Source organism: Phyllostomus hastatus, unplaced genomic scaffold (genome assembly GCF_019186645.2).
Source record: "Phyllostomus hastatus isolate PE091 unplaced genomic scaffold, TTU_PhHast_1.1 phas_contig_40, whole genome shotgun sequence".
In the NCBI taxonomy this organism is placed as follows: Eukaryota; Metazoa; Chordata; class Mammalia; order Chiroptera; family Phyllostomidae; genus Phyllostomus; species Phyllostomus hastatus.
Window position 1 is genome coordinate 6,607,950 of NW_025333872.1, and position 20,883 is coordinate 6,628,832.

A 20,883-nucleotide genomic window follows, 5' to 3' on the forward strand; every position below is an offset into this window, starting at 1 on the left:
CATGGTTGAGAATTTTATTAGAAAATGTTTCTCTTATTACCAGGATTATTTCTTCTAAGCAAGTGATATTTCCCCCCTCTTCTTTGTGCATGTTGCAGGTTGTAAAACTGATTAGGATTCTTTTTCAAGTCGGATAATAGTTGAGGGGAAAAAAATCTGGATTAACCTCTGGCTAAGGAATTGAGCTCAGCAGGCTACACTTTTATCGGCCTCATTTCTGTCTATGGTTTGAGACTTTATCCTGTTCCTCCTTCTCATGTGTTTTTGTTGTCTTGTTACATTTCACACATCCTACAGACTACTTCAAATCCCTTTTTTTGGGACAAGATAGAACATAAATATTAAACATAAAAACTTAAGGTATTTCAAGTACAATAACACTTGTGGCAATGATCAAATAAAAAGCAACTAGTTACAGGCAACCAGACCCAAAAACACCTTTTAAAAATCTTCCAACTTTTCATTTACTGCCACTTGCGACAACATGATGGACCTCAAGAATATTACGCTAAGCAAAATGTCAGTCAGAAAAATCTAAGAATCATATTTTACTCATATGTGGGATATAAAACTGAAACTCACGGACACAGACGAGTGTAGTAGTCACCAGAGGGAAGAGGGTGGGCAGGCAGGGGGTGGAGGGAGCCTAGTATGTGGTGATGGAAGCTGGTCTGACTTTGGGTGGTGGGCACACGGTTCAAGTTACAGATCTTATATCAGAAATGTACATATGAAACTTATAGGATCCTATTAACCAATGTCACCCCAATAAATTTAATAAAAATAAAGTGTATTTTTATAACAGGAAAAAATAATGAATGGTAGTATATAGAGCAGAAAGCTAAATTTGTAACCAGAGAATTATAGCCAAATTAGTGAAAAAATTAAGACAGCTAGATTTCATCTCTGTGCCCTCTTCTCTTCAGCCTGCCATTAAATATCACGTTATATATTATACTTAACACCACATGGTTGTATCTAACACCATTTAAATAAAAAAAGACTGAGGTGTCTGCCTCGATTTTCTTGTATGAGGGGATGTGGCACAACTATTCCTGAAAATTTTTAAAAAGTAATTTGCCCTTTTAAACTATTTTCGATGCTTTCAACTCAATTACCACTATTCAAAATGGCTATCTTGTAGTGGGTTAAGAAAGTGAGCCGTGGAGCCAGCCAGCTGTTTTAAATTGCAATCCAGCATGTATGACCTTAAGCAACATACTTATGTTTCCTCACTTGAAAAATACTGCTAACAGAACCTACCTCCTAAGATTTTGAGAACTTAGTAAGTGTATGTAAGGTACTCAGAAAAGTGTCTATATCATTTTAAATGCACAAAAAGTTGGTAGCTATAATTATGTTGGTTTTACAGTTGGGAAGGCTCATGAGCCTCTGGGGGTCCAAGCTCAAATTTTGGACCCAAACTAGTCAATGACTAGCTGGATTCCAGATGCCCAAGCTAAGGTGTAGCTGAAGACCAAAGAAGAACTTTTCCAAAGAGCGCCTTGCTGAGAAATACCTATTGAAGTCAACATTTCAATTACAAAAAATTCTCATTAATGGTACTTTGCACAAGTTTGATACCCTAACCCCACATTAACTGGCTCCTGCTAGAGCCCTACTGAATTCATTTATTAAACAGGTATTTTATCGAAGGCCTGCTTTATCATGCAGTAAGTTTTAAATACCACAAATTAAAAAACCACATACACACAGAACCACACTCTTTCCCCCCCATGGCTTCAAACTATCGTAGCCAAGTAACAGCTCCTAGACATTACCCAAGTAGCAAAAATAAAGCGTTATACCTGTCACGAATTTAATGGAAATCACAAACAGGAGCCTATCACAATTTCAAGTCTTAAATATTCAAGACATACACTGTGTGACAACAATAAGTAAACTTTGGGGTCCCATTTGTTGAGGTCAGTCCCACACAGAAAGAATTTGGTAGGAGTGAAGAGTAGCAGCTGCTTAGTCCCACTGGACCATTCGCTCTTCTTCCGGAAGAATACTCCAGTTTGGCGAGGGCACATCCCGGGCCAGCCAGTTGAAATCGTCAACGTCGTTCCAGTTATTTTTGCTTCTATCTAAACCAGAGCCCTCGAAGTCCTTGTCGATCCCCGGGTAGCTCCAGGTATAAGGGGCGAACTGGATCCCACTGCAGTCCTCCACGATGGCCCTGCTGGTCACCTGCAGGAAGATGCGGGTGTCTCTCGTAGTGTGTACTCGGAGCTGCTGGCAGGCCACCGCCAGGACGCACTCACTGCAGTCATCCAGAAACACAGAGGTGGTCACCGGGCCGCAAAGTACCGTGCAGCTCCGGGCCTTGGTCAGCCGCAGGGTGTTGGGATTGCCATACAGTCTGATCGTACAGTTGCTCAGTTCGGTCAAAAGGACGTCTCGCTGGTGCAACTCCTCCGCTTTCTTCTCCAAGACTTGGGACTTTAGGTTGGAAAAGCCGCAGAGCCAGCTGGAGCCGAAGTCTTCCTCCTCCTTCAAAGGCGGCGGGGAGGCCGGGATGCCTTCCGCCGAGGGGGTGCCAGGAACCGCATCTACTTTGGTGGCCGAAGCAGCATCTTTCCTCCGGGTTTTAAAAGCGAAACGCTTCTTGGGCTGTAGTTGCTGGCGCCTGTCGGCCAGGGCCGCCTGCAGCCGTGCTAGCGCTTCTTGTCCCTGCCGCACATCGTAGGCGGCCAGGAATAAAACCGAGTCATTAAGAAGTTTCTGCAGCCCCTGAAGCCGAGCGGCCGCCTCTTCCAGTCGTTCGATGGACTCCCCGCGCTCCAGAAGCTCTTCCACGGCTGCTCGCTCCCGAGCGAAGGCGGCAGCGAAAAAGTCGCTGTTTTCCTCCTCCACCTCCTGGTTCTGCCGCTTTTGCTTCCGTCTTTCCACCTCCAGTTGCCTCTCTTGTTCTCGTCTCTGAAGCCGCTCAGGCACCAGGCTGCGGTCCCGCTGGGACACTGTATCCCCGTTCCCCACGACGGCAGCGGAACAACTAGCTGTCTCCATCTTGACTGCAAGCTTCCTTTCTCCTGCATTCCTTCCTCCGGGCGCGCCCTCCGTGAGGTCTCCCACCAACGCGTCCTTTGATTGGCCGGCTACGATGACGTCAGAAGACCGGCCTTATTTTCTTCGCCCATTGGTTCATCCCCATTGGAGGGGGGTATGGGGTGGGGCGGACTGACAAAGAGGGTGGAGAGACAAAGGTCCTTGTGGATGGGTGGGGTGGGAGGCAAGCGGGGGAAGTTTTTTTCCTCTTAAAGGGGCAGGACTTATATCCGGGATTGTGGGGTGAGTTGCAGCAGCGGCAGCTGCACATGTGGGTTTGTTTATAAGAACAAGGTTAGAAACTCGCAGGCTTCCCCCTCCCCCCCAGCTCCTCCCTACTATCCCCTTACAGGCCAGAGATCCGCTACTGGTGGGGGGAATGTGTGCGTGTGGTGGTTGGGGGGACAGGTAGTGGTGAGAAAGATGGAGGGGGGAGGGAATATTGCACCGCCCGGCCCGCGCCGGAGGAAGCGGCAGCTGGAACAGCTGGCTAGGGAGCCGCTTGCATGCCTCTGTTTTTTTCTTTTCTTTTCCACCACCCCGTACCCCCAACCTATTCCTGCCACCCCAAAACGCTTATCCTACCCGCCCCCCCCCCCCCCGCCGGAGCCTCTGCAGTTTGGCGTGGCCTGAGGTTCCAGGATCTCCGCAGGCAGTTACTAGCGCGGGAGAAGGCGAGGGGCACCCGGATGGGAGAGACTGGGTTCCTCATTGCAACCGGGTTCAGAGGGCCCTAGGGGAGCCTAAAAACGGATTACTATTTTTTTGGCCAATTGCGGCATTCGGCGGGGTGGGGGTGGGGGGGTGAGATTCCACACCCCCTTCCCCTTCCTTCTACGTCCTCTCCCCGCTTTCGCTGTCACTCCCTCCGCATCTGGGCGCTGCTGGTTGCGCCGGGGTGAGACCCTAGACCCAGGCTCTGCGACTCTCCTTGGGGCTGTCGGTCTTTCGGAAAGGGACGGGGGAAATGTTGCATTATTGCTAGATGTGGTGGGAGGGGTTTGTCACCGGAAGTGAGTAAGCCTAGCCTACTGTCGGGACCAGCCCGAGGTGTGAGTGGGCTGCAAAGACGGCGCAGGCTTTAGCAAAACCCAGGGCAGCCGGCCGCCGAGAACCTTGGACGCGGCAGGGCGGGCACGCAGCGACCTCGGGTGCTCGGTGGAGCTCGGCACAGAGCAGGGGCCTCTTTGACCGGGCCCACCTTCCCAATCTAGGGTTTCACCTTTATTCTCCCCTCGCCCCCACATTTTTTTTGCCTTCGTCGTTTTTAATTGAAGTATTAAATTGCCCAAGAAACTGTCACTTGACATTTCACCGATATGCCTGCACTTTCGTGCAGAGCAAGATGGGAGGGAAGAGAAAGAATTAAGACTCATCCCAAGTCTTCACGCCCTATTTTCCTCCTTTCCTTCCCATTTAAAACAACACATAAATATCTGTATTTCCCCACTGAAAGCACAGGTCACCCGTTCGCAGTTCTGCGCAGGGGTGGTAGGTGTCTTTGACTATTTATGCACAGGCACCCGATGGAAATGGGGGTGCTTACCCCCCATTTACCTCCCGATGAAAATGCCTGTGCTTACGCTGGTATATAGCATTCATTTTGTTTGCTTTGTTTCATTGACAAGATAGATGAGTGTTTTTGGGCTTTGTGAGGTATGGTTCCAAGGCTGGTGAATGAAATATACTTGGTTATCTTGTCTGAGTCTTGCATTGCAGAGGAATGCAATAACTGCTTTATTTTATGAAGAGTTGATTTAACCAAGGAAGATTTGGAGATTTATTTTGCTAGGGCGGGGGAAAAACCTGACCTGCCTTTCCTAAGTTTTTTCAGCAAAATCTGTTTCACAACAACTAAGAAAGTTTGTAGCCAAACAAGGTTTACTGGACTTGGGAATTACAGCTGGGGTCAGGCAACATTTCTGCATTAGCCATAATGAATCTGTGAGTGGTTGTTAGTTTGTATCACAGGGCAATTGGATGTCATTAAACTCTTTCAGGACTTTCATTTCTGTCCCAACAGATTTTGGCATAGAATCCAGTAGACTTCAGAAGTTTCTGAATATTTTTAAATTGGCTAGTTCAGACTTTAATGAGAAAGAAGCAGCAAAGGACAAACATGAACAGGCCACCGGTTGACCCAGTGTGTTAGAGGCAGTTTCAAAGACTAATGTGAAGCCTGAGTGGGGCCGGGCAGGGTTCAGTGGTGTGGTCATCAAGCAGTGTTGTTGCGACAGCTTTTTACAGCCTCCAGCAGAACTGCTAGGTTAAGATACGGATTTAAAGCTATACTTCCGAGTTTGAAAGCAGTAGGAAGGCTGTGAAACCTCTGGCATTGCCAGACTGTACTTGTATCTTCTTTCTGACATTTGAGAGCAGTCAATTCAGTGTGTACCCTGGAAATAGATCACAGCTCCTCAGAGGTAAGAAGTAAAGAGGTGGCGTGCTACAACAGAAATATGACAAAAGGCGTGCAGCCCTGAGTTCTGCATCCTACTTTCAAAGATACCTTAAAAAACTTGTGAATCAAAGTGCTGCTCTCTTTTAGACATCTTAAAAAGTGAAAGAATTTTAAGGTATTATAGACTTTAAAAATACTTTAAAAATAGATACTTTGGGATTCTATTAGTTAGATTTGCTTTTTAACTTTTTGAAAATTTCAAACGTGGTAGAGCGGAGAGAAGCATGTCGGGTGTACCCATCACCCAGTTTGGACCGTTAACAACTGACAGTCTTCTTTCTTCTAAAACCCTGGCCTCTTCCCCATCCCAGTTCACTCTGGTTATTTTATAGCAAATCCAAGACATTATATTATTTCACATTTTACAATCTACAAAAATTTCAATATATATCTCAAAAAGATTAGGACTGCCTTTTTAAGATATAATACTATCAACTATTGCCACACTCAAAATCTCATCAGTTCCAGTCTATATTCCCATTTCTTTGATTATCCTATGATTTCCTTTAAGTTATTCTATTTGATAAAGATCCAAGCAAATTCCATATGATTGTCTAGTTAGTATGTCCCTTAAATCACCTTTAAATCCTCTTTCTAATTGTCTTGTTGGGAAAAAACCTGGTCATTTGTTCAGCAGAGTCTCGGACCATCTGAATTGTGCTGGTTGCATCTTCATCCTGTGCTTGTTAGACTTTAAATACTTATCATACGTACTGGATCTTTAAATGTCATAAAGTGAATGTGTATATATTGATATGCCACAGAAAATCAATAACTAAGTAGTGAAAGCACTTAAGCACAATGAAACAGTCTTTGGGTGTGGCTATACAGCAAAAAATAAGGCCTTTTGCTGTTCTGTGGAGTTTGTCAGGGACCAGTGCTGTGGAAGATGCCAGCTATACTCAGGCACAATAAAACAGATCGAGACCTTGTAGTCTAGTCACTTGATGCCAGAAGGAGGTGTCACCCAATGAATGGATATAAAGCATTCATTAAAAAGCTCTAGCCCTGGCCGATGTGGTTCAGCGAATTGAGCGTTGGCCAGCGAACCAAAAGGTCACTTGGTTGGATTCCCAGTCAGGACACATGCCTGGGTTGCAGACCAGGTGCCTGGTTGGGGGCTGAGGGCATGCGAGAGGCAACCAATCAACGTATATCTCACACATTGATGTTTCTCTCCCTCTCTTTCTTGCTCCTTTCCCCTCTCTCCAAAAATAAATAAAATCTTAAAAAAGAAGAAGAAGGAGAGCTGTATATGTCAAGTACTAAATGGTAGGCAAATACTCCTACCTTGGTCCCTGACTTTTCTGACACAAAGACAGTGAAAGATGATAGCTGGGGGGTTATATGATCTTCCTGAAAAGGCCTCAAATTGGTCTGAGAAGCAGGACAGGGGCAGCCCCTTCCTTCCACCTTTGCCCTGGCTCTGCTCCTCCCTGACACTCTTCAGTTCCCAGAACTTTTCCCCTAAAGCCTAGCACAGAGACAGGAATTGTGTTACTTATCTGACATCAGATTATTAAGCACTGACTGTGTCCAGCACTGAGCCAGAGAGTCCCTCAGGCTGCCGAGGTGAATACAGACAAACTCAGTCTCTAGCCTTGAGGAGGCCTTATCTAGGCAAATAATCACACAAACTTGTGAAATTTTAAGTGACAGCTGACAACTGTTACAAAGGAAAGAAGAACCGAGCTTACTGCTAGTGGGTGGTTTGACTTTGTTAGGGAGGTGAGTGGAAACTCCCCCAAGGGGCTGCTGAAAGGATGAGAAGGAATTCAGAAGGAGAAGGGAGTGAACACTGAAAAGTGCCTTTTAGATATATGGCTCCTGGCGTCCCTGGGACTTCACGGAGAGCTGCATCAGAGGGGCGCCGTGGGCAGGAGGCGGACTGCAGGGGTGAGATGAGGGATGGGAGTGGGGTAATAGAGCTGACAGATAACTTTATCTTAATAACATTAAAAAAATTTTTTTACTGATTTTTTTTGAGACATGGGAAGAGAGGGAGAGAAGCATCATCGCTTGCCTCCAGCATGCACCCCAACCACGGACTCTGCAACCTAAGCATGTGTCCTGACCTTTTGGTTTATGGGACCACACTTCAACCAACTGAGCCACACTGGCCAGGTCAAACACACAGCTCTTCGGAGAAGTCTGACTGGGAAGGGGAAGGGAGAGAACCGAGGGGGCGAGGGAGGGAGAGACGGCAACAATGAGGTGTTTCTGATTTCTACAGAAAGAGAAGACTTAAGGTCCAGAATATAAAGGTCCTGAAAAAGTTGGGGGGTGGGGACCCAAAACAGGGATTAATTAGCTTTGGGGAGGACAGCTTCTCTGTTGCAGTATTGTTTTAGCTTTTTATCATGAAAGTTTTCCAACATAAACTTTTTTTTACCTCAGCTTCATCATAATTGATACAGAAGCTTTAGGAAACAGTAAATTACCATGTGCAATGGATGCCATTTTCTGTTCTATTTATTGCATTGAAAAATGCTGATCAAGAGCCCCTAAATTAAACTGCAGTTTAAAAATGCTGTATCAGCAGGAGACTGTGCAGCCTGAGGTAAATTTGTGTGTGGTAGTTGGCAGATGAATCTGACAATTTCCGTGTTCTTAATAAAGTAGGCAGTGAGGTCCTTCACTGGGTGTGGGAGGAAAGGACTGGGAGTTTCTGAGAAGTGCGGGGAAGGTTTCAAAGCCCTGTGTGCAGAGGGAGAGTATGTTGCCCAGGGAAATGGGGCTCAGTGGTATGGATGTGAAGAAATGCCTGGAGGATGAATGAAGGAGTGAATGAGAACTTTCCAGGGGACTGTCTGGGCTGGGGACCATTTCGGGGGAAGGAGACGGAATTTGGGGCGGGCAGAGCAGAGAGGCTGGTATGGACAGCCTGACCCTCAGAAGCAGGAAATCCTCATGAGAGTCTGGAGTCTTGGCTCCTATAGCCCCTCAGCACGGCCTTCCCTGCTCTTCACAGAGGAAAAAGGCCACCAGGCGTGGGCCTCACCTTGCCTCCCTTCTCACTAATGCCTTACCTTATCCGTGAAGTTCTGCCTCTGTGTCTCTCTCTTCTCACCCAAAGTCTGAGTTCCTCCACGTCCTTCCCTCACATCTCCTAGGACCTCCAGCCACCGGTCATCCTCTCTTTCTTCAGGATCTTTAATCTCTGGCATTTTCTTTGGCCTCTCCTCTTAGCAAGCAAGTTCCCTCAACTTAAAATAATTTTCCTTTTGTTCTAGCACCCACCCAAGTAAATGCTCTAGGTTTCTTCCTTCTCTTAACTGACTTTTAATTTTATTCTATTTTGTTTTAATTTGGGGGGTAAGATAATTAGGTTTATTTTCCCCTCGGCTTAAGAAGACATAATTGAGACATGACACTGTGAGTTTAAGATGCACAGCACTATCATTTTCTATATGTGCATGTTGAGAAATGGTTACCACAATAATAAGTTAACACACTCACCACCTCACATAGTTACCATTTTTGTTTATGCAGTAAGGCCTTTAAGATGCATTCTCTTAGCAACTTCCAAGTGTGCAGTCATGCTGTAAATTTCATCCGCCACTTTTGTTCATCTCAGGATGGAAGTTTGTACCCTTTGGCTACCTTCACCATTTCCCACATGCCCACCCCTCAGCAACCACTAATTTACTCTCTTTCTCTGAGTTCCATTTTAATGACAGCCTTTTAAAAACAGTAATCTAGATTTGCTGTGTCCAGTTTCTCAATTATTATTCCCTCCTTAGCCCCTTATTATCCGACTTCTACTCTGCCACTTTATCTGAAACTGAAATTGTCCTATCATCACCATTTCCTCCTAACTTTCAAATCCATTGCCCTTTGGCCCTAGCTGGTGTGGCTGGGTGGACTGATCGCCAGCCTGCAAACCAAAGGGTCATGGGTTTGATTCCCATTCAGGGCATGTGCTTGGGTTGCGGGCCAGGTCCCCAGTAGGGGTCACACAAGAGACAACCACACATTGGTATTTTCTCCCTTTGGTTCTCTTTCCCTTCCCCTCTCTCTAAAAATAAATACATAAAATCTTTGTTAAAAAATCCATTGCCCTTAGTAGCTATACACTGTCAATTCTCCCTTCCCTAAACAGCGCTTCCTGGTTGTCTTAGTTCTCTGTCCATCCTTGGTCATTGCTGCTTGTCTCCTTCACCAACTTCTCTCTGTCCATCCCTGAAATATCTGGGAGGCCCAGTTCTATCCTAGTACCTCTTTCCTTGTCCCTCTCACCTCCTGTACAAGCTTACTGCTCCCAGGACACCAAGACCTGCCCATGTGCTGATTGACCCTTGAACCTCTGTCTCCTCCCTCTACCTCTCTCCTGAGGCCAGACCTGAACTTCCAATACCTGTCTAGATATTTCCACATAACTATGTGCTATCCATGTAATTATCTACTACCCAAAATACCTAATATTTAAGATGACTTGAAATGAAGTCCCTATTGCTCCAGTGATGTCCTTTTCCTTCTGTACATGAGTTTCAGTTATTTATTGCTGTGTAACAAACCAACCCACACTTACCAGCTTAAAATAGCAATGATTTATTATTTCTTATACTTCTGTGGTCTCAGCTGAGGCTGTAAGCCTCCAAGACAGCCACACTCACACGTCTGGGGCCTTGGTGCTGACTGTCCGCTGGTACGCCTCAGTGCCTGGCAGTGTGGCTCCCTCTCACACCCGGTCTCTCAGCATTCGGTAGTCTCAGGAGTCAAGCTCAAGCTTCTTCTCAAGATGGCTGGCTTCTGGGGCAGGAGCGGGGTGCAAAAGCAGGTGCCCCCAGGCCTCTTAATGCTGCGGCTGGAATTGGCATGGTGTCCCTAGTAGTCAAAGCACATCACAAAGCCAGCACAGATTCCAGAGGGGGAGAAACAGACTCCACCTCTTAAAGGGATGGAAGGAATTGCTGGTAGCCATCTTTGCAGATGATCCACCAGGCTGTGTATCCATAGTTTTGCTAACTCTTCTATGGCATTTGCGATGTGCCAGGTGACCGCTGAGCATTTATATGTATTACGTTATCCAGTCCTCACAACATCCCTGCGATGTGGGTACTACTATCCCCATTAACAGGTGAACTGAAGGGGTGAAGGTGACTTCCTTAGGACTGAGAGCTAGCAAGTGGTGGATCTAAGATTTGAATGGAGACAGTCTGGTTGCTGAGCTCAAGCTTTTAACTCCACCCATCCAGTCATGACACCACACCTGATCTTGCCCCTGACGCCACACCCACAGCCTGGCAGGCAGGAAGCCAGTCACCCACAGTGCTGCATCCTCCCTCACCGGGCCACACGGTCTGCAAGCACCGTCATCTCTGTCTGTCTCTCAGGTCTGGCTCCTCCCTTCATGCCTGGACCCTCTTTTCATCTTCTCTACACCCCGCTGGTCCCCTACCTTTGTGTTTCTCTGAATTCCCCCAGTCTCGCATGCTTTAGCAACTTACTGTCCCACAGTTCAAGCTGATTATGTCACTTAAAACTTCTGCTGGCTCCCCATGGTACAACACCGTTCAGACTCCTTAGTGTGGATGGATGCCAGGCCCTTCATAGCCTGTGTGCCCTGGGTGCCTCTCCAGCAGCCTCCTCTCCCACTGTTGCTTTTGCTCCGGCTGCACCGTGCCCTGCCATTACACTGACACACCATGCTCGTTCACTTCTGTTTGTTCAGTCGGCACCCACTGTGTGCTAGGCACTTTGCCAGGTGATGGAGGGATATTGATGACCACATAGACAGGGCTCCCTCGGAGCTTTCAGGCTGAGTGAGGGATGCAATTACAGGCTAATGTGATATATGGTATATTGGGAGGGATCTTAGGTGCTGAGATCACCAAAGGTCACCTAACCCCGACCAGGGGCATCAGGGCTGGTAGTTGAGGTATCTTAAGAATTCTAAGCTGGATCCTAAAGAATGACTGAGGCCTAACCCAATGAAGGGAGAAAGCAGAGTCTCTCATTCATTCATTTCTTTCTGCAAATATTCATGGAGCACCAACTACCGGTATGTTCCAGGCACTGTTCTAGGTGCTGGAAGTACAACAGTGAGCAGAGACGAAAAGCCTCTGATTCATGGCCAGGAAGCAGCAGAGACAGTGTATGCAGCAAACCTGGGTGTGAGAAAAAGATGCGTCAGGGCAATGTCCTGAGACCTGACTTCACATTAGTATCCTGTGGGGGCTTTGCAGCACCCTGACAGCCAGGCCTCCCGCCGCTAATTCCACCAGAATCTCGGAGTGGGGCCTTGGCATTGGAGCTGTTAAAGCTCCCCAGGTGGTTCTAATGGGCAACTAGGGTGGTGAGCCACCGTGTTAGAAGAACTGAAGTACACTGGAGCTGGAAGCGGAGGTCAAAGATGAGGGTAGACGGGTGGGCAGAGGCCAGGCCAACAAGGGCTTCACGAATCCCTTCAGGAAGTTTCGGTTTAATCTTGAAGGCACTGGGAGCTACTGAAGGATTTATGCAGGATAATGACAGGATCAGATTATTCCCCCCCCCCTTTCCCTTTAACAGAAGATCAGTCTGGATGCTCCTTGTGGAATGGATTCAAGTGAAGTAAAAGTGAACCCGGGTCAGTGTGGAGGCTGTCGCAGGGGCCAGGACGTGTTGTTGGGCTGCAGAGACGGGGTGAGGGTGGAGAAGGGTGAAACACTGTGGGACAATCTGGCTGGGCGAGCTGATCTTGGTGCCTGAAACAGTGAGCCAGGAGGAGCAGGTTTGGAGAGAGGCTGTGGGGCCATTTGGGACCTACCGCTTGCTCCTTTTCTCCGGCCTGCGATCACATGCTTTATCCTCTCTGCATCACTTGCCTCCTACAAGACCTGTTTTACACATCTCTTCCGGGAAGCCTATCTGGACTCTTCCTTCTCTTAGCTCTTGGTGAGTGTTCATCAGCTTAGGAGGACAGTATACATTTACAGATATCTGTCCTGCAGCCTGGGCTCCTCCAGGTTTTTTTTTTCCATACCGTATGCTTTGCACAGTGCCTGATACACAGGAGGTGCATAAAAATGCTTGTGAAATAGATGTGTTAGTGGATGAAGACTTGGGCCAGAAGCAAGACCTCTCCCAGGACTGTGATTAGAAACAAGTCGGGGGGCTTGCTGTCGTTTCTGGCGTAAGGGACAGAAGGGAGGGCATCTGCTGAGCTGGCCAGGAAAGAGGCCGACTTGGAGGTGCTTACGCTTCTGACTCTATGGTAGAGAGAGATATAGTCGCTATCTAAATTGTCTTTTGAATATAGTTTCAATTCCTTTCGTGTCAAAGGCACAGGAATCTCTTAAAACTGTTTTGCACCTGTTTTTTTCTCATATCTCTTCCTGTTAGTGAGCTACGGTGGTGGTAATAAGTGGACAGGTCTGAGTTTAAATTCTGATTACTAGCTGTGTGACATTGGGCATGACACTTAACCGTTTTACCGTCAGTTTCCAACAACGATAAAGTGGGCATAAAAAGATATATATTTCTCCCAGGACTGTTGTGATGTTAAATAAAGTAATGTGTGGCAAAGCACCAAGTACTGGGCCAGACCTGTAGTAGACCCTCAATAGCCGCCGGGTTGCTTCCTGCCTTCTAGTCACTGGATCTTCATCCCCTTGCACCAACCAGCCCTCAAAGTGAGGGGTGAGGAGAACTGGTCGTGTACATCCTGACCTTCTCGGAAAGAGCCTGGTAATGATTCTTCTGTGAACAGCTCTCTGGCCTTTCTACAGTTCTGAGGGAAATCTGGTCAGAACTAGCATGTAAATAGTGCTGAAAAAACAAACAAACAAAAACCCACAAAGAATCCTAGAAAGACTGAACTGACCAAGCCCATGAGGGATCCTTTAATACTGGGACAAAAACTGGCTGATAACGAAAAGGACAACATAAGGATGTATAGTGATTTTGTTTAACGCCACTTGATTCATTCAGTTTAAAGAACAGTATTGTGAGATTATATCCCTTTTCTCTCTTTTTAAAGTTTTTCTTGTATGAAAGCTGTTCTGTCAGTGAAATCTTCAGTTTTGGGAACCACTGATCTAATCTTGCCTCACTTTACAGATAAGGGAGTGTAAACACAATCATATGTTATATAATACAAAAGCTATGTGTGGTCTTTTCACAAACGTAAACTCTCACATGGCTGTGGGCTCCATGAGGACTCTGGTTGTGTCTACTATTTTTATGCCCCCGTAATCCCAGTGTATGGAATCCTGCCCAGCATAGGAGGCTCACAGTGATTATCTGTGGAAGGAATAAATGAAATACTCAGCCCAGGCACTCTAGAGTCCGAGTTTGTGATGATACATTTAGTCAGTAAACTCCTTGAGGGGACCCTCTGTTCTCTGTGGCCCCGCTGTCAGGTATTCAGGGGGTGATGGAGCCCTTGGGCTCCTCCGAGGGCAGACAGGCCCAGGAAAAGGTAATCCAAGAACTGATGATGGCCGGAGCCACCAGGCACCTTCCTTGGGTTATTTCTTTTCATCTTCCTCGTAACCGTGCCAGGAGGGAGAGCATTTGAAGCAGCAGTAATTTTAAGATTCTGTAAAAGACATGGCCAGATTTAAATTCCCAAACAGATGTTTTTAGTACAGATCTTTTCTGTCTTGGTTTCTTTCTTCCTCAGTGTCAGGGAAGAAAGCCTGATGATGCACAGGTTTTGAGATAATTTAAAGGCTTTTATAGAAATGCTCGTTCATTAAGATTTGTGCTTGTAAAGCATCCTGGCAGGTGAAAGTTAAATAAGAAGGAACAAATTATTCCTCTTCAACTCTTCTGCCTAGTTTTAGGGTTTCTTCTTTAGGATTTCTTTATTTGCTATATGAGATGCCACTTTTCTGTGAAATACTATAAAGCACAGGTTCCAACCCAATGAGGTCATGAAATCCATTTAGTAGATGACAATTTGCATTTAAAAAATGATAAAAGATACCCTGACTGGTGTTGCTCAGTGGGTTGGGTGTCTCATACCTCAAACTGAAAGGTCACTGGTTTGATTCCCAGTCAGGGCCCATGCCTGGGTTGTGGGCCAGGCCCCATTTGGGGGTGTGCAAGAGACAACCACATATTGATGTTTCTCTCTCTTTCTCCCTCTCTTTCCTTCTCTCAAATAAATACAGTCTTTTAAAAAAATGATAAAAGAAAAAACATAAAAAATGATCAAAGAAATAAAATAGAATATAAGGTGTCAGCACATACATTGTGTGGTATAAATAGATTTATATTATATGTATGTATTTTAAATATACACATACATGACTTGTGAGATAAAATGTATTTCCTTTTGTAGGTGATGATCAAATAAGTTTGGGAAAACAGGTTCATGAGTGAGACCTTGCACAGTATGGTTCTTGGAAGTGTTCACTGACGTGGATAAGGGATGCTTTTTGCATCATTCTGACATGATAGCAATAAGAAAATGTGGATGCTGAGCCAATTCTTGCAAAATGTCAAGTGGGAGCCTGTTTGCGCTGCAGATACTTTCTGCTCCTTTTGTAAGAATAATGAAAGTTTGCTTATAAAAAGTGAGAGATGCTGACTTGGACAAGGTAGCTGTGGCCCGTGGGGATGAGCTGGAGGGGCCACAGTGCAAGGATCGGCGGCTCTAACAGCTGGGAGTTCCGCTCTCCATGGTGAATCAGTGGCCCCTGACATGCAGTAATTTGAAATTTGCTGAGGCACAAATCTGAGTACATTCTGGGAGGCGAGGCCCATGGGTCGGGACAGAGAGTCATTTAGCTCCAGTGAGCCACACCCCTTGCTCTCCATCTGCGTTCGAACATTGCGGGCAATTTTACTATTCTTTTCCTTAAGAGCAAACTTCCTTATAGTAACATAGAGCTTGTTTCTGTCTGAAGAATTAATGACCGTAAAATGAAGGGTGAAGCTTGAGTGGAACTTGTGACGTGAGAATATGCTGAGCAGGACAGGTTCCTGACAAGGGTGTGAGTCCCCAACGAGCCAAAGTTGCTGCAGGCATTCTGTGTTCTTCAAGTTGGCCAGTCCTGGAGCCCCATGCAGGCAGCTGCAGAGGCTGCCAGGAGCCTGTGTAACAGGCTTTGCTGCCTTTTCAGAACCTGGGGATGAGCATTGATTTGAATCAGTGTTCATTTATTATACAGGGTTCATTTATTAAACCTGCAAAAGCAGGTTTACAGTTATTTTTATGGAAAATAATACAATTATTAATAAATAATAATAATACAGGGATTAACTCTGCGCTTTGAGTACTTACAACTGTAAACCTACTTTCACCCCACCCTCTATGGCCTCTGGAAGATGAAAATTTAGTATGTAGAAATCTTCATGTTTGTTTAAAAAGAGGAGACAACCTGTGTGTGTGGTTTTTTGTTTGTTTTTGTTGCTTATTCCAATACTTCTTAACCGATGCTTTAGGACTTGCTATGTAAACTCTGATATTATCTGAGTGGTTATGCTCTTTAGGACGCTGTGTGGTGTGTCTTGGGTTTGCCCTGAGCTGAGGCCTTCCCACAAGCCTCGGGGTGTGCAGATTTGGGGACAGAACAGGGATTGTCAGCGGACAAATTAGGACCAGTTTCTGCTTCTACTGTCACACGTAGATGCTGACTCTTTTGAAAGAATTACGATAAAGTCACTGTGGGTTGACTCGTGCAGTTCTTCTTCTTTTTTTAAATATATTTTATTGACCATGCTATTACAGTTGTCCCATTAACCCCTTCTCATCCCCCTCCACCCTGCACACCCTCTTCCACCCACCTTCCCCCGCTTTAGTTCATGTCCATGTGTCATAAGTTCTTTACATTCTACATTTTCCATACTATTCTTACCCTCCCCCTGCCTATTTTCTACCTACCATCTATGCTACTTATTCTCCATACCTTTTCCCGCTCTTTCCTCCTCCAACTCCCCTGTTGCTAACCCTCCATGTGATCTCCATTTCTGTGGTTCTGTTCCTGTTCTAGTTGTTTCTTAGTTTATTTTTGTTTTAGATGTGGTTGTTAATAATTGTCAGTTTGCCGTCATTTTACTATACATGTTTTTTATCTTCTTTTTCTTAGATAAGTCCCTTTAACATTTCCTATAATAAGGGTTTGGTGATGATGAACTCCTTGAACTTGACCTTATCTGAGAAGCACTTTATCTGCCCTTCCATTCTAAATGAAAGCTTTGCTGGATAGAGCAATCTTGGATATAGGTCCTTGCCTTTCATGACTTCTTTCCAGCCCCTCCTCGCCTGTAAGGTCTCTTTTGAGAAATCAGCTGACAGTCTGATGGGAACTCCTTTGTAGGTTACTGTCTCCTTATCTCTTGCTGCTTCTAGGATTCTCTCCTTCATTTTTACCTTGGCTAATGTGATTGTGATGTGCCTTGGTGTGTTCCTCCTTGGGTCCAACTTCTTTGGGGACTCTCTGAGCTTCCGGGACTTTGTGGAAGTCTATTTCCTTTGCCAGAATGGGTAAGTTCTCCTTTATTATTTGTTCAAATAAGTTTTCCACTTGTTGCTCTTCCTCTCCTCCTTCTGGTACCCTTATTATTCGGATGTTGGATTGTTTAAAGATGTGCTGGAGGTTCCTAGGTCTCTCCTCATTTTTTTTAAATTCTTATTTCTTCATTCTTTTCTGGTTGTATGTTTTTTTCTTCCTTCTGGTCCACTCCATTGGTCTGAGACCCAGCTTTCATTCCATCGCTATTGGTTCCCTGTGCATTTTTCTTCATTTCACTTATTGTAACCTTCGTTTTTTTCGTTTTTTGCGACCAAAATCAACCAATCCTGTGAGCATCCTGATCACCAGTGTTTTGAACTGTGCATCTGATAGGTTGGCTATCTCTCAGTCGCTTAAAAGTACTGGTTCTGGGGCTTTCATTTGTTCTTCTGTTTGAGTCATTTTTTTTTCCCTTTGGTCTGGTCATGCCTGTTAGGTATGAGGGGCGGAGCCTTAGGTGTTCACCAGGGCGGGGCACCCCAGTCGCTGGGTTGTGACGTTGTATGTGGGGAAAGGGTCCAAGAGGGAACAATGGCGCTTACTCCGCTCTCCATCAGACCTCAGGCCCTTCCGCTGCTTTCCCCGAGCAAACTGGGCCCCTCTGATGCCAATTCCCATGTGGGTGGGCTTGTGCACCCTGCGGGACTTTCCAAGGACCTCTCCTGTGAGTCTGAGAGTCTCTCCCTACAAGGGGAGTCAATCCCACAGGTGTTTTCAGTCAGTGCCCCGAGGCTCTATTTCCCAGCACTGGGATCCTGGGTTAAGTGCAGTGCCTTGCTTCACTATTGCTGCCTCACTGGGTCTGCCAGCTGCTGCAGTCTTGCACTCCCCGGACTCCTTAACGCTCCCGGTCCCAACGTTCTCTGCTCTCCGCACTGCAACCCGCGCCCAGCTGCCCACACTGCCAGACTCCGCCCCTCCTACAGGTCTGGATGAATGTGTCTATTTTAACTTCTTGGTTGTCCGACTTCCATACAGTTCAATTTTCTGTCTGTTCTGGTTGCTATTCTGTTTCTAAATTGTTGTTGTCCCTATCTTGGTTGTGGAAGGAGGCACAGTGTGTCTACCTATGCCTCCATCTTGGCCGAAAGTGCACGTGCAGTTCTTCTAAAACACGTAAACCAATAACTGGGGAGAAGGTGGGGTCACCCCACCCCCATTCTCCAGAGGTCGTTGACCTAAAGTTAGCATTCTGTGAAGTGCCTGTGAGTCATAATTGCGACTGTAGGAAGCCAGGGAAAGAGAATACGAGGGGAGAGGCATGTTAGTTTACCCGGGTGTGAGAAATGGTGCCGCACTTTTTATTTAAAAGACAGTCTGGCTGAGATTCATTCATTCATTGCCATACTGTGTGTGTCACCAGGGGTACAGTTCTGCTCTCTGAGCTCTGCATGTGCGGAGGCCAGGCGGGCACCTCACCTGGATCACTCCATGCATGGAAGGCTTGTCTGTGCCACCCCAACTGACTGTAATTGATTCAGTGGCTACTTGAGTGCCTTCTACCTCCAGCACCAGCCAGGTGCCTTGATCCAGTAAACCTCAAGAAATGTTGGCTTAATGTATCGATGTAAAATGCTGTAACCGGCCCTGGGGTGAGGGGAGGTATAGCAATGAACAAGGTGGAGTCCTGTTCCCTTGAGGCTCACAATCCCGGGATAGACAAGGAGACAACTAACTGTAAGTGGAGCCGACTGCAGCGTGGGTAGCTATGAAGGAGGGAGGAAGTTCTATGGAAGCACGAAGGACAGAGAAGAGGAGTGAGGGAAGTGAGCAGGCACGTGAGGCCCCACAGGAAGGGAGTGTCAGGCAATAGGACAAATGGGAGCAGAGATGGGAAGGCACCCATTGTGTTTTAGGAGCTTGAAGCAACGCCTGGTGGCAGGAGTGGAGGGTAGTCAGAAGGAGCAGAGCAGTGGGTAGAAGATGGGGCTGCAGCCTAGGGTCATTCTGGAAGGACTTTGGACCCACCCAAGGGTTTTGAGCAGGGAGCAAGGCATCAGACTGGTGTTTCAGGAAGAGGAGTTCAAGAGAAGGGTCAGAGCCAGGGAAGTGCTATGGAGGCTGTTGCAGCAGTGCTTTGGATAAATGACAGGGCTTGATGGAAGCCAGTGGACGTGAAATGAAGGTTACTCGAGAATGATTTGTACTCGAAAGCCTGTCTGTGAATTTATAATGTCCATGAGTCTACCCAACCACCAGGATGATTAGGTCAGCTGGCCAGAACACAGCTTTTCAAACTGAAGTACATTAATAACCGAAGGTGTACTGAGTGCAAATGGAATGACGGAGGGAGTTGGATGGTCTGAGAACCTTTTACTCAATCATTAGCAGTTTTGCATAGTAGTAATAATAAAGCTTAGTCTCTGGCAAGTTGTTATTCCTCTCTGGAGAGATACTTGGCCTGACACAGCAGGAGGAACTGCTCCCCTGGCCAGTGCTGGAAGGAGCTGGCTGGCGGCACATTGGTGTATTTGAGGATCTTTTGGTTGCAAGAAACGGAACTCACTCAGAAATGAGCAAGTAAAATGGGGAATAAATTGTAAGGAAGAGGAATCTTCCAACCCAAACACTAGAAAGGCTGCTAGGCCTCATGGGGCTTACAGTACCATCAGGACCTGCCAGAGGGGCACCCGTGCCCCTGAGGATGAATACCGTTTGGGCAGGGAGGGTCACGTGGCTGGGCAGATAACACCCAGGGCTGAGGGGCATTCCCAGGTTGGGTATGGGGTGTTCATCTAAATACCTCTTGATTGAGCATGCTCAGTCAAGGGTCCAACTGCAGGCGCCAGCTAGGGGTGCACCTCCAGCACCCAATGGAAGGAGAGGGAGGACGGGAGCCATTATGGAAAAGCGCCGGGTGCCTAGTTATCCTCAAGCGTCAGGGCTGGGGCGACCAGGGGCCAACCTTCTGGGGCAAGCCCCGATCCTGAACCTCCTGCCACCACCCCGAACCCCTACTGGTTTAACGATCATAGCACTGGTAGAGGCTGCAAGTGGGGTCCCACTCTAGAGAGGCAAGGGGCCCATTTTCTGGCCAGCATCTGCCTCTAGCTCATAAGGTACCTCCAAAGGTGACTTCCTGGGTGCCTTTTGCTCGCTGGGCCACAGTGTACCTCGCTGTAAGGTGATGGGTGGAATTAAGGACTCTCCAGCCTCTTCTGTATGAATGTTTGCGGAGGAAGACAGCTCCACCCTTCTCATCCGTGGGTCCGTGTGCTTGGGCCTCTGTAGACAGGACACCCCAGAATGTTCAGAATTCACAGTCAGGAGCCCCCAAACTCCAGAAACACCCTGCCGGCAGTCCCCAGTAGGAGGACTTGGGCCTTTTCCAGAGCTTGTGAAAATGTGTAGAACCCGAAAAATTCACAAAAGGAAATTCACAAAAGGAAACTTGCAGAATAAAAATGAATGAATTTTTACTTAAGTGCTTCTATACATAATATGTTAACTTTATGAAATGTTAGATTTGGTCTTTGTAAGAAATGTCATTAATTTTTTCACTTTGTGTGGGACAACTATAGGGGAGTCAGCCAGTGGTGAAGTAGATGAGTTTCGGAGGGCCAGAGAATTTAAAAAGCAAAGTTACTTTTTCAGGGAAAAAAGCATAGGCTTGATCTGAGACACAGGTGCATTTTACTGTTTAATTTGCCTCCTAAGAGGGCCTAAGCACGCGCATCCCTCCAGCAGCCTGAACTGCTCCAGACCTTGTCCCTGTTGCTCCCTGAGCAGGAGGCAGGTCCCTCGCAGGGGCTGGATTACGGAACCCCAAAACTTTCCTGGACTTCGAAAGTCCCTAGACCCAGGGTTCCATCCTCACACCTCTCCTCTGCATCCTGCTCCCCTTCCTCTGATAAATGTGATTCCATTGTCCAGCCTCCCTCCATAACCCCCATGTATGCCATGGCAGCCATCTCAGAAAAAATG

At 46.7% G+C, this 20,883-nt stretch overlaps 2 protein-coding genes across 3 annotated transcripts in view; one reads left to right on the plus strand and one right to left on the minus strand.

Annotated features, from left to right (window-relative positions):
• TBCC (tubulin folding cofactor C) lies at nucleotides 1-3,041 on the minus strand. Its single transcript, XM_045844147.1, has one exon. It carries the CDS (start codon nucleotides 3,010-3,012, stop codon nucleotides 1,975-1,977), a length of 1,038 nt encoding a protein of 345 aa, XP_045700103.1. The 5' UTR covers nucleotides 3,013-3,041; the 3' UTR covers nucleotides 1-1,974.
• Nucleotides 3,042-3,248: 207 nt separating this feature from the next.
• The window catches only part of BICRAL (BICRA like chromatin remodeling complex associated protein), a 99,041-nt gene continuing 81,406 nt past the window's right edge, over nucleotides 3,249-20,883 (plus strand). For both annotated transcript variants that reach the window (XM_045843106.1, XM_045843108.1), the window contains exon 1: nucleotides 3,249-3,294. The gene's annotated coding sequence lies outside the window, so the exon portion shown is untranslated. The remainder of the gene's footprint in view (nucleotides 3,295-20,883) is intronic.

What these genes read in the sequence shown, in the direction of transcription:
- TBCC (XM_045844147.1), bottom strand. Translation starts at nt 3,012, where the DNA reads ATGGAGACAGCTAGTTGTTCCGCTGCCGTCGTGGGGAACGGGGATACA.